This window comes from Eschscholzia californica, unplaced genomic scaffold, assembly GCF_041429995.1.
Source record: "Eschscholzia californica isolate CP2 unplaced genomic scaffold, dmEscCali1.0.p SCAF_1, whole genome shotgun sequence".
Lineage (NCBI taxonomy): Eukaryota > Viridiplantae > Streptophyta > Magnoliopsida > Ranunculales > Papaveraceae > Eschscholzia > Eschscholzia californica.
Genome location: NW_028238198.1, coordinates 79,369,369 through 79,382,207, shown reverse-complemented (window position 1 = coordinate 79,382,207; position 12,839 = coordinate 79,369,369). Strand labels below are relative to the sequence as shown.

At 37.3% G+C, this 12,839-nt stretch overlaps 2 protein-coding genes across 2 annotated transcripts; one reads left to right on the top strand and one right to left on the bottom strand.

The window, feature by feature from the left end:
• Positions 1–1,221: 1,221 nt before the first annotated feature.
• Positions 1,222–3,731, top strand: KCS4 (3-ketoacyl-CoA synthase 4). Its single transcript, XM_086656097.1, has one exon. It carries the CDS (start codon positions 1,800–1,802, stop codon positions 3,363–3,365), a length of 1,566 nt encoding a protein of 521 aa, XP_086512223.1. The 5' UTR covers positions 1,222–1,799; the 3' UTR covers positions 3,366–3,731.
• A 2,447-nt stretch (positions 3,732–6,178) lies between these two features.
• On the bottom strand, positions 6,179–10,997 carry LOC147569620 (sugar transporter ERD6-like 6). Its single transcript, XM_086656093.1, has 18 exons — positions 10,578–10,997; positions 10,408–10,470; positions 10,219–10,308; positions 10,050–10,109; positions 9,612–9,677; positions 9,465–9,530; positions 9,277–9,352; positions 8,890–8,954; positions 8,720–8,812; positions 8,500–8,583; positions 8,310–8,394; positions 7,885–7,931; positions 7,703–7,765; positions 7,555–7,614; positions 7,362–7,427; positions 7,214–7,273; positions 6,655–6,769; positions 6,179–6,558 (listed from the first exon to the last, which is right to left on the bottom strand). Exons 1-18 carry the CDS (start codon positions 10,779–10,781, stop codon positions 6,446–6,448), a joined length of 1,476 nt encoding a protein of 491 aa, XP_086512219.1. The 5' UTR covers positions 10,782–10,997; the 3' UTR covers positions 6,179–6,445.
• Positions 10,998–12,839: the final 1,842 nt, after the last annotated feature.

Sequence of the window (12,839 nt, the reverse complement as noted above, 5' to 3'; positions counted from 1 at the left end):
GATCATCATAGCCACATTGCCGTGGGCGAAAATCATGATCCAATTGCCTTAGCAATAATGTTGTTCTATATACTATTTGTTACATAAAATGTTGTTTTATATGTTTGTTTTCGATTTAATAACAAAATGTTTGGTCAACAATCGTAGTCAATTTTCAAAAAATAACAAAATGTTTCTGAACCCTGAAGTTTAATCACTTTCCATCAAAAGGTATTGCACTTACGTTTTTGTTTTCCCCAGAAATCTTTCTTACACTTTGTGTAGTTATAAATGTGGAACAAACAAATTAAAGATGTATACTAGTTTTGTTTTAATTGGCATAAAAGAAAATCTTCTTTCTATCTTTTGGGAAAAATCTATTCCCAAGCAATGAGATTGGCTCACATCAAACTTCCTTTTCTTCCTAGGGCTACCTAAGCTTGTCCTCTGTGATTTTTTAGCAACTATGACAATGAGGCTTGATCAATCTCAAATTTTGATTATATAACATTTTTTATACCACTCTTGAAAGTGGCCTCAAATTATTCTTATGAAACATACTAGTAATTAACAACAAATTTGAGACCATTAGCTGTGGTGGTAAGAAGAGAAACATCATCCATTCTTAAAAATACAAGAATATATATATATATATGTCTCGTTCGAGCGACGTGATGTCAACTTTTTTTTTTAGAGTGGAGTGATTCACCCACGACCAATTAAATGTTAAAAAAATGGTAAACGAGGTATATAGAAATCTTTAGTTTACAAGGAACATAGTATTTTCCTAAGGTGTCCCATAAATAATTAAATATCAATACACTATGACACCCAATTGTAGTTAACATTTGAGCTGGCCCTAAATAATTTTTATTCCAAGCTAATAGGGCTTGTCCCTACCAACATGGGCTGGAGTCAGACTGGAGTCAGACCCTGAGTCTCATAATATATTTGAGTATAAAACTTTCATTTCATAGGAAAATGATCCTCGTCTCCACACGAAACCCGATCGAAATCCAGCGAGGTGATGTGTCGGGCTGTGATTTACTTTCTCTCTCTAGATCACAGCCCGACACGTCACCCCGTCGGGTTTTGGTCGGGTTCTGTGCCGGGATGTGTATCACGGTTGCATTTCATATTTGTCATTTAACTCTATAATTAAATTGTTTTTAATTCAATTGTATAATAATTTCAACAAAAAAAATCATATTTAATAGGAGGCCATCCATATCAAATACCGATTCAACTCAGTAGTAGAAGACCATTATTTTCGTATGGGAAAACGCAATATAAATAGAAGTAGGAGGATAATGAAGTCATGAGTAATAAATAGAATCCCAGGATTTCAAAATACCTCCTTCAAATACCCCAACATTTTCCTTCCTGATAATCGTCCCCCACCCCCACCTCCCATTTATGAGTTTTGTTCTTCATCGTCTTCCACACCTATTCGTTGACTACTACAACAACAACATATATCATTTCCCTCTGTGACGAGATCTCAGAGATAGAGAGAGAGAGAGACTAGTTTTGATTCATTTTCATCACTTTCTCTCTCTCTATCTCTCTCTCTTAAACCAACAAAACTACCCTCATTCTCCCCAAGACTCAGATTTCATTCATTTTCTTTCTGATTCATCTTCAAATTTCATTTATTTGATTTTTTGTATCTACCCATATCTGAAAGTTTTCTCATTTTTTTTCTTCTTCTATTCTTTGGTGTGCTTGAGATTCTGCATAAAGTGCCCTAATTAAACCTATTCAGTTTGTATACTGAATAGATCTGGTACTAATTTGAGTAGGGTGAGTGGTTATTAAGTATGGGTAGTGATCAGAATAACACAACTTCCTCCACCACCACCACCACCACCACCAACGGTGGCGTTAATGGTGGAACACAGATCCAACAGAGTAGAAGGTTACCAGATTTTTTACAAAGTGTGAATCTCAAGTATGTGAAATTAGGGTATCACTATTTGATGACTCATTTATTAACATTATGTCTTGTTCCATTAATGATTATAAGTTTGATTGAAGCTGCACAAACAGATCCTGAAGATATTCGTCAACTATGGCTTCATCTTCAATACAATCTGGTTAGTGTTATTATCTGTTCAACTATTCTTGTTTTTGGTTCAACTGTTTACATCATGACTCGTCCTAGACCGATTTACCTAGTTGATTATTCTTGTCATCGTCCACCTTCAAATCTTCAAGTTAAATTTAAACAATTCATGGAACATTCAAGACTTACTGGTGATTTTGATGAATCTTCTCTTGAATTTCAAAGAAAAATTCTTGAAAGGTCTGGTCTTGGTGAAGAAACTTATGTCCCTGAAGCTATGCATTATCTTCCTCCTAGACCATCAATGGCTGCTGCTAGAGAAGAAGCAGAACAAGTTATGTATGGTGCTTTAGATTCACTTTTTCAAAATACCTCTGTTAGACCTAAAGATATTGGTATTCTTGTTGTGAATTGTAGTTTGTTTAATCCTACTCCTTCGCTTTCCGCCATGATTGTTAATAAGTATAAATTGAGAGGTAACATTAGGAGCTTCAATTTGGGTGGAATGGGTTGTAGTGCTGGTGTTATTGCTGTTGATCTTGCGAAAGATTTACTTCAAGTTCATCGAAACACTTATGCCGTAGTTGTGAGTACCGAAAACATTACCCAAAATTGGTACTTTGGGAATAAGAAATCTATGCTTATTCCTAATTGTTTGTTTCGTGTTGGTGGAGCTGCCGTTTTGCTTTCGAATAAGTCGGTGGATAAGCGAAGATCTAAGTATAAGCTTGTTCATGTTGTGAGAACTCATCGAGGGTCTGATGATAAGGCATTCAATTGTGTTTATCAAGAACAAGATGATGCTGGTAAAGTTGGGGTTTCTTTGTCTAAAGATCTTATGGCCATTGCTGGTGGAGCTCTTAAGACTAATATCACTACTTTGGGTCCGCTCGTTCTACCAGTGAGTGAACAACTTCTGTTTTTCGCTACTTTGGTTGTTAAGAAGCTTTTCAATGCCAAAGTCAAGCCTTATATCCCAGATTTTAAGCTAGCTTTTGAACATTTCTGTATCCATGCTGGAGGAAGAGCTGTTATCGATGAACTGGAAAAAAACTTGCAGTTGCTTCCAGTTCATGTCGAGGCATCTCGAATGACCCTTCATCGATTTGGGAATACATCATCGAGCTCCATCTGGTACGAGTTGGCTTATATTGAAGCTAAAGGAAGAATGCGAAAGGGTAACAGAGTCTGGCAGATTGCGTTCGGAAGTGGTTTCAAATGTAACAGCGCGGTTTGGCAAGCTCTACGTAACGTGAAACCATCGGAAAAAGGCCCGTGGGAAGATTGCATCGACAGGTACCCTGTTGAAGTAGCTTCGTAGTTAATCAACACTTTCGTTAGACTCTTACATTTCTAGGGAAAATCCGATAGCAACATCCACTCGATTGTGTGGTCTCTATCATATCTCTTCTTGCTAATTGCTATTTGATTATCAAATTCATAATGTTGATTGTTCAGGTGTGATCCCTTTTATTCTAGTTTAAGTGTTTGTCATGATGTTGTTCTTTGTATTTTTAATGATTTAGGAATTCTTTAGCTGCATTCGATTGTGTCTGTAGTTATACCTAAGAGTTCATTTTGTTGTTCTGTTCAGCTTGAAGAACTCAGTTCTTCATGGCAATTCTTATTGTGATGACTTATTTTAGTTGTTCTCATAAATTATGTATCTCTCTATTCTTTTTAGAAATCTTGTTTATTTTTTTTTTTTCGGTTTTGTTGCTTATAATTCTTATTTTGGACTTCTAATGTAAACCCTGAAACTTCAAATAGCCCCACATCAGAAAATTTACCATATAGGTAGATAGAGTATTTCATAAACTGATCTAGTTTGTGTTGGTGGTGGGTCTAAAGAATAATAGTTGTATTTATTGCTATAAGCAACAATGAAGGAGTGAAAGGGACTAGAGTCTAGAGGTATTAATGTCAACCTTACCCAAATACAAATTGAAATTTTAAATTGAACAAAAAGTTTGGTTTGAAAGCTACCAAATGGAGAGGACCCAAACTTAGGCGAATATGCCAAATGTTGTACTTTGTACTTGTTCTTTGGTCCATTAAGGCTATGTTTGAAGCGCGTAAAATGATAGGTGTCGAAAAGTGGTTCTCCACATATCTCATACGAATTTGTTCTTGAATTTTAGAGAATGTCCTTCATGAACTTGAATATGATATGAGATGCGGGATATCTGCAAAAAAAAAAAAAAACATTATGATGATCAAGTCAGTCAACTGTTACAGGTTAATAAGTATTTCAATGAGAGTAAAAGGATCGTCTCCCTATAAGGCAAATCTAATATGCTTGCTTATATAGGTTTGGAATGGCGGTGGCAAAGCATCGACAAAAATGATGCAGGTGTGAAGACAGTGACTTGATGAAAGCCACTTGTAATGGTTGTTAGAAGATAATATCTGATCGAGTTGGTGTCTTCTGACAGTATCAAATTTCTGGGCAATAATGGTTTGTGTATGAAAAGCGAATCTTTGGCGCCATCAGTCCTTCTTCGTAAATGTCATTCCCTTTGGGCAGCGTAGAACTCGAGATGTCAAGCTGAATTTCACTTACCTCCCTCTTTTGTCTCTCTGATCACAGAGCAAGGCTTAGTTGACCCAAGTTCACTTATCTACTTGCCTCGAGGCAGAGCAGAGCTCAATCTGTCGAGCCGACTACTACAAACTTCCCAACTCTGTTTCAAGACTCAAACAAGGCTCTGCCCCCACAGCAGACTCGGATCCACCTCTTTACTTGCTTCTAGACACGTTATCTATATTATTTTATCCTAGTCAAGATTAAGATGGGTAGACAGTTTAAAAAAAAAAAAAAAAAATTAAGATTGGTTTTTATAATGGCCGTGTCAAATACAATTTCAGATTCTTGGTGATGATTTCAACAACAAAAAAAAAAGATTCTTGGTGATTTGGTGGGGGGGTGCTTCTAAAGGCACCAGGCTAAAAGGCTGTTAGCATCCATCTCTGTTAGCACCAGGTCCAACCGCTCATTTCTCTATTAGCACCAACCAACTATGTAGGCACCGGTCCTATCTCAGTTAACCCTAACCCCTCCATCCATCTCTCACAAAACCAACCCGAATTACCGATTTCAAACTTTCTCTCTCTAACATGAAGACGCCTCGAAAGTGATTGGGAGATGATAATGTATGAAAGAAAATAACTCAAACTTATTTGACCCAGAATCAATCATGGAATCCCAAGTTTCAGTTAATTGTAGTTGTGCTTATTCTTCTGAAGATTGGGATTTTGGATTTGCTTTTAATGAAAGTAAGTTTTCTGATAGAGTACTCAGAATCGAAATCGCCTCTGATTTATCCTAAATCCGATGGTGAAGGTTGTAATAGAAACAGGAAGGGAAGGAGGGAAGATACTACAAAGGAAAATGGTTAGTTCATCTTATCTTCTTATTTAATTTCTTGTTCTTGTTTAATCCCTTTTTTTTCAATCTAATTAGCTATTCTTGAGTTCATGTAATGAGAGTTATGACAAAAACTTAGTTACCTACATGCCACAAACTTGAGTTCAGAATACTTCCCTATGGTTCTTCGAATATTGGTTTTTATTATCTTTGTGTTTCAGCTTCAACAGAGTTTCAGCTTCAATGTTCTTCATCGAAAATAGACCCCGCCCTCCCTTCCCGATTTCTTAATCTCGATTGAACCCATGTATCCAGCTAGTAAAATGAATTGAATTGGACTCTTATTATTTTGGAAGAAGAAGATGGAAGCAAACGAAGGTGTTCGTCACCCACATTAAAAATCGGTGCTTATAGAGAACTTGGGTTAATAGCCATTGACCCGAGTCAATAAAATTTCCGGATGTTAACAGTCTTTTGGCCCGGTGCCTTTAGAAGTACCCTTTGGTGGGGGTAGAATTATATGAAGAGAAAGCGAGTGAGAGAGAGAGAGATACTTATTGCTTGGAAGGCAGAAATCACGTGGGTTTTACTTCTTTGACTTCTTAGTGGGGGCAGCTTCATCTGGTTTTAAAGAATCTTTAGTTTCTCTCTCTCTATATATATAGAATATGCATGTGCTGAAATAGGACCAGAGGATTGATATACTGAACTACCTATCACTGTCACCACCACCACCACCACCAACAACTATGAATGAATGAAACACATTTGCAAAAAAGATAGAAATATAGAGATTACTTCTTTGTTCCACAAATAAGGTGAGTCATTCATTGTTAACAAAGAATGCAAACACATGATAACTACTCGACTAAGGTATATGAAAAACCTCGGCAAATGGAGCCAGCAGATAACGATTTACAGGTGTGGGGCGTTTGGTTTATGCATCCCCTCACATTATATTCAAGAAGATCGATTGAATATTGCAACAGGAATTTGACAAGCACAACAACACTTTTCAACAAAAAACATATCATTTATCTGAAGGACCATTGAATTTCCTCGAGAGTTCTTCCCTTCGTCTCAGGAACCCACAATGCCACAAATGCAATTGTGAAAGCGCTCACGACTGTGTAGATGGTAAAGGTTCCTGTCACCATTAAAAATGCCAAGTTAGGCACACACACACACACGCACACACAAAGACACACAAGTTAGGCACAAAGACAGAGGGAAGGAGAGATACCTCCATTGCTCCAATTTAGAAGCAAATTTGCAGTCATTGTAATAACCCAGGATGTAAGCCAGTTAGCTAGTGTTGCTATGCTACCAGCAAGACTCTTAATATTCACTGGAAGAATCTGTAATGCCATATTGGTATATAAAAAAAGTTCAGTTAACACCCAGGGGAAGCTGAATTTTAAGACTTGCACATAATTCTGATTCACAAAGGCGTAACGAAATATTGCCCTAGAGGCTAATTACTAAAGGATTCCCAACTCCAGAATCTACTAATGGTCTTGTGATTAGTGAGCACGGGGAAGCATTTTCATATCGAGACAATGAAGATCCAGACAGTGAAATACAATCTGAAATTTGTATTTAGGAACCCTGCATAATTAAGATACGCAAATGTCTTGAAGTTTATCTTCATTTGAAACCTTTGGTTGCTTTAGAGACTAATACAGATGGCAATGAAAGGTATGCTGAGTCAGTCAACTTGACTTGTGCCATATTGTACCAAATCTAATCAGACTGGCAAAGTTGATAAAAGAAGGAAAAGATGATAAAAATGAGATGTGTACCTCCGACATTATAACCCATGGAATTGCTCCAACTCCGAGCGAGAAGGAAATAACAAAGGCCTGAAAGATTTTTATTCGTCAAACAAGCAAAACTAGAATCCTGAAGGGAGAATATACCACACAAGCAACATAAAGCTATATAACATACCACAAGGCCAACCAGTGAGATTATGCCCAGAGCACCATAGAAATGAGAATCCTTCGATACAACTTCCTATAATCCCAAAGAAAAAAAAATTAGAGGCAATACAGGCTTCTTCACTCTAGGATCGACGAATCTTTATAATGCTGTTGAACAAATACAACTCCGCAATTTAAATGGAGCTTCTGGGAATACTGACCTTCAAATAAAATGCAACTGATACGACAAAGAGACTTGCAGTCATTCCAGATGATGAAATCTGTCAAAATTTCAAGTTTTAATTTTTAATATTTCTAAATATAAGCAGTGAAATCAAGTGATCTTAATCTTTTTTGGGTCAGACTTACAATCAGAAGAAGCCGGCGACCTGCTTTATCCACCAACCACGTAGTAACTCCCGTTGCAATGACCTACACATTATATAAGGCTATAGTTCATATCAAGAGTGCATTAAATCTTTACATGATATTATCATTTGAACTAAAGAAATAAGTATTAGTCGGCATGTAATGTTACATGCGATGAACACCTGAACTGCTCCAAGTCCAAATGTTGCGGCATTACTTGATGAAACCCCTGTTTGTATTTGAGGCAATTGAAACATTTAGCCAAGGATATAAAGATGGAATACAATCTATACAGATATTATGGTTTTGAAAAATCGATTAAAATTTTCATTTATGGAAATTTTCATTGCTAGGATGTAAGGTTGTTGAGGTTTCATTTATGATATGAACGATCCTTTGAAATACAATCTACACAGGTATAATGTGGCATGAAAGATCCTTTGAAATTTTCATTTATGGAAATTTTTATGATATGAACTTCCATCAATTAAAATTTTTGGAACGAGAAAAACAAAACCGACCGGTATATAAAACATGCAAACTAAAACAACAGTAGTAAGTTTCATTGCTAGGATGTAAGGTTGTTGAGGTTTCATGCGGAGCTTACCAGCAGCTCTGAAAATGTTACTAGAGTAAAATAGAATGCCATTGATTCCACTTAGTTGTTGGAGCACAAGCAATCCAATTCCTACCTAAAGGATATCATCAAACAGAAACAATACTCGATTAATGTTTCTTCTTATGACAGAACATCAGTTTTAGAAAGCAAACTATGATAATTAGCCAAACTCTAATACCATGAGCGGGAACCAATATCTTCTTTGCTTGAGATCTGAAAAGCGGATGGCAGTTCTTCTGCTTGAGGATGATGCAACAGACCTCTGCATATTTCAAATTCTAAGAAAATTATGCAAACGCGACCAAAAAAAAGAAAATTACATTAAGAAAAACGTCAGTATCCTTTTCCTTTTTCTGGCATGCAAGGTTATGTATTGAGCTGGAGAATTTAATTCGAACCTTGATTTCGTTCACTTCAACAGAAATGTCTGTCTCGAACCCTCTTAACACTTGCAAAGAAGCTTCGAAGTCTTCCATCATTCCCATTTTTGCCTGGATATCAGGGAAGGGATCATACACATGGGAACGGAAAAGAAGCTTTCATCAAGGATAGAATTTGTCATTCTTACCAACCACCGAGGAGACTCAGGAATAAAAAATAATCCGGGTATTAAAATCGTGCACGGCAAGATTCCTGCAAGTGAAAATTAAGTCACATCGCTTCAGAAGCTATGTAGCTATTATATGAAGTTCCACTATCAATAAGGAAGATAGGAACATAAATGAATTTAGGCTTGTAAAGGTGTCTCGATTCTCCAAGGCTTAAACTGGACCAGTAAAAATGTAAGGTATGATAAGAAAAGGAACATCAAAACTTAACCATGTTCATGAATCATACGAGTAAGAACAGTCAGTCAACAAATCACCCTTTCATTTAATTGCTCGATAAAACAATAGAAGAGGGGTTTATCGACTTGTTAAGAGACGGGGTAGAGTTAAGCATTATTCGGGCTTACCTAAAACAGCAAGAACTCTCCAGTTAACAAAAAGCCCCAAGAGATAAGCCAGCATTATTCCAATTGTGACAGAGAGCTACACAAAACACAGATAAACTTCTCTGTCGGACACGACAAAATTTGGAATAAAGGCAAATGAATGCGAATATTTGGGATTGGAATTCCGTAGTAACAAAAACATGATGAACCTGATTAACGGATCCAAGGCTTCCTCTCATGTCCTGGGGGGAAATCTCTGCTATATACACCGGCACCTACCCAACAAACAGATCGAAGCCAGTAAGGGTTTTACATCAAATGAAGAGAACAAATAATCGAAATGTATAGAAACTTACAACATAGGAGATAACTCCGACGCCGAATCCTTCTAACAACCTTCCCATGTACAAAAACGAAGAATCCTACACACACATTTAACGAGCCGATTTCATTAAAAACGAAAACAAAAGCTCCACTACTGTTGTGTTTCATAGCAATGAAATATATTCCGCGGAAGTGTATTCATTTACACAAGGTCCCCAAAAGTAACTCTCTTGAGGGAGGCAAAAAAGTGTATTCCTCTGTGGAATTGTTTAAAAATCACTTTTTGTCACGATTTTGAGTTAATGGCCCCACACTTCCATAGTTCTGTTGAAAAAAGATTGCAAGCATACTATGGAAACTAGTCTCTTTCTATAGAACCCACCTATTTCCACGGAAATGAAGACTATCAAACACAATAAATAAAAGCACTTTGTGTAAAGGAAGAAGAAACAAACACCGAATTAACTCACCTTGGCGAATGAAATAGCAAGCCAACCAATGATATTAGGGATAGAAGCGATCATCAACGACTGTAATTCAACACAATTCAATTGAACTAGTTATCCTTACCATTAAAAAGAAAGAAAAACCCACATTACTTGCAAAAAAAAAATCAGAAAAAAAAGATTTCTATGTTACCCCTTTTCTTCCAATGTATTCAGCAATCTGACCACTAGCAATTGCTCCAACCATAGCACCCACATTTGATAAAGACCCAAATACAGAGAACTACCCAAATACCAAAATTTAGGTTTACTAGATTATTAATTGATCAAACCAAAATCAAATTGAAAGTTCAAACAAATAAAAGAAAAGTAGTTTAGTTACCTCAGATATAGAAAGCCCAAGATCATTAATAATGTCAGCTTGGGTAGGAGAAGAGTAACCTCCCTGATTGAAATCAGATAAAGAAATAATTACTATGTATTAATTGATGAAAACCCAGTATAGAAGAGAGATTATGAGATTGATAATTGATTAGTTTAAGTGAGAGAAACCGTGAATCCGAACTGAATTGGACCCAAAGCGACGATGAGAACACAGAGAACAACAGAGATGGATCCATCACGGAAAACCTGAGAAGAACCAAGCTTATCCATCATACTGGATTGTCTTGATCCCATTCTGTACCAACTTCCTGTGTGAAGAAATGGTTTCCGTAAATCTCCCCTTCCATCATCACTATCGTCTCTGAAACTCATTCTCTCAGATGATCACTTCCTTCTTCCGTTGAGAGAGAGAGAGAGAGGGAAAGAGTTGGAAGATGAAAACTACCTAACAGTCTACAAAATTTAATGGGCTGAATTTTGGGCCAAGATCCGCCATAGATTTCAGATAGAGATTTGAAGTGAGGGAAAGGAAACAAGATTGGGATGAAAAATGCTAGTATTAGTTTCCTTTTGAGTTAATTCCTATTTGGCTCCCTACTTTGTGACCAGCTTCCTTTATGGCCCCCTCATTTACGTAAATTCAAATATGACCCCCATTTTCAATGTAAATGTAAAAACTACCCTTCCTATAAATATATTTTCAAAATAAAATAAAAAACATGAATTTCCACCCCACTTCCCTTTCCACCACACATTTCTCTCCACGTCACCTCTATCTCTTTCCAACTCACCATTCCCTTCTTCGACGAAGGTCGCCGACCTTAAAAAAAAAATTCTCTCATCTCTCTCTCCAAGTCACCTATCTCTTCTCCGGCAAGGTCGCCGACCGGAAAATTTTCTAGCCGGAGACCTTAAAAAAAAACTCTCATCTCTCTCTAAACACTCCGACGAAGGGTTTCCCTTCGCCGGAGATCTTGTCTGTTGAAGAACATACCAGATCGGTCTTTTCCTCAACAGACCGATCTGGTCTGTTCTTCAACAGACCAGATCTCCAGCGAAGGGAAACCCTTCGCCGGAGTGTTTAAAGAGAGAGAGATGAGAGTTTTTTTTGTAAGTTTTTGAAGGTCGCCGGTCGGTTTTTTTTTTATGTTTGAAGGTCTGTACGTGAGAACATACCTTCTCTCTCTAGATCTGTTCTAGAGAGAGAGAGAAAAGAAAAAAAAATTAGAGAGAGAGAGGAGAGAGAAATTTTTTTTTTTTTTTTTTTTTAGTGTTTGAAGGTCGTCGGCCAGAAAATTGGCCGGCCGTCGACTTTCGCCGGAGAAGATGATGAGGTATCGAGAAGATGAAGTGGCAGAGAGAACAGATGAGATGGATGAGAACTTTCAAAAAAATGTATTCTGTATTCCCCATAAAAATTTATTCTCCGGAGAATTTTCAAAAAAATCTTGAATCTCTCGAAAAATTTTTATCCGGAGAATTTTCTTTATTCCCTAAAGCCGCGACCTTCCTAAAATCAATTACCACAAATGGTACAAGTATGAACATTTCTCCATTTTTTTTTTATGAGATAACATTTCTCTATTATTTTCCTATGCAATATGTCCTCCACGTTTTTCTTGTGAGCATTATAATTGGTTGAAGGTCTTCTATGTAGTCATTGAATCATCACATGTAGACCCTGTTGGGTTTTCCTCCTAGTGGGGAAACCTAGTTGGGTTTGGATTAGGAAACCAAACCCGGACCCGAGTCGAGTTTCTTTGGGTCGGTTACTTATGACGGTGGAATTAGGATTAAGGGGGAGTCTATAAATATTACCTTAACCTAATTTAGATGTGTGTGAGGAGCACCAAAGGGAGAACACAATGAGAAACGCACAAGAGAAGAAGGGAGAGAAGGAGGTTGCCGAGAAGAGCGGGGCAGAACTTTTTCAGCACGCGCAGTCTTCGTTGTTCGGAAAATCCGACGGTGAGTTCTTCTCCGATTGAGCTGAAATTTGGCAGAACTGTTCTTGACATATTCATCTAGTATTTGTATGGAGGGATCGTTGATTGGTCGCCGGAATCCTAGTGAATTTAGGGTCGTTTTGGGCTGCAGATTTCTGGACTGTTTTGTTCTTTCTTGTGAGGGTTTCTCCGTGTTTCTTCGTGTTTGAGATTGATTCTTTTGGGAAGGGTCTGAGTCTCGGTTGGACGTAGTCTGTAACTACTTTGCTATCATAGTTGATTTGGTTGGACTACGTGTCCCGTGGTTTTTACTTCTCACGTTGAGGAGGTTTTCCACGTTAAAAATCGTTGTCTTATTTACTTTCAGTTCTTTGTTTATTGCTCCCACATATTCTTCTATATTATCCTCGTAACTAACATAAAGGGAAAAACTCTTATATTTCCGCTGCGCCTAAGTGCCCGTTTTTCCCCAACAAGTGGTATC

Excerpts from the sequence above, each read along its gene's own strand:
- KCS4 (XM_086656097.1), top strand. The coding sequence starts at position 1,800 with ATGGGTAGTGATCAGAATAACACAACTTCCTCCACCACCACCACCACC.
- LOC147569620 (XM_086656093.1), bottom strand. The coding sequence starts at position 10,781 with ATGAGTTTCAGAGACGATAGTGATGATGGAAGGGGAGATTTACGGAAA. Across the intron at positions 8,955-9,276 it reads GAGAGTTCTTGCTGTTTTAG|GAATCTTGCCGTGCACGATT; the intron begins GTAAGCCCGAAT and ends TTTCACTTGCAG. Across the intron at positions 8,584-8,719 it reads TTGAAGTGAACGAAATCAAG|AGGTCTGTTGCATCATCCTC; the intron begins GTTCGAATTAAA and ends TGAAATATGCAG.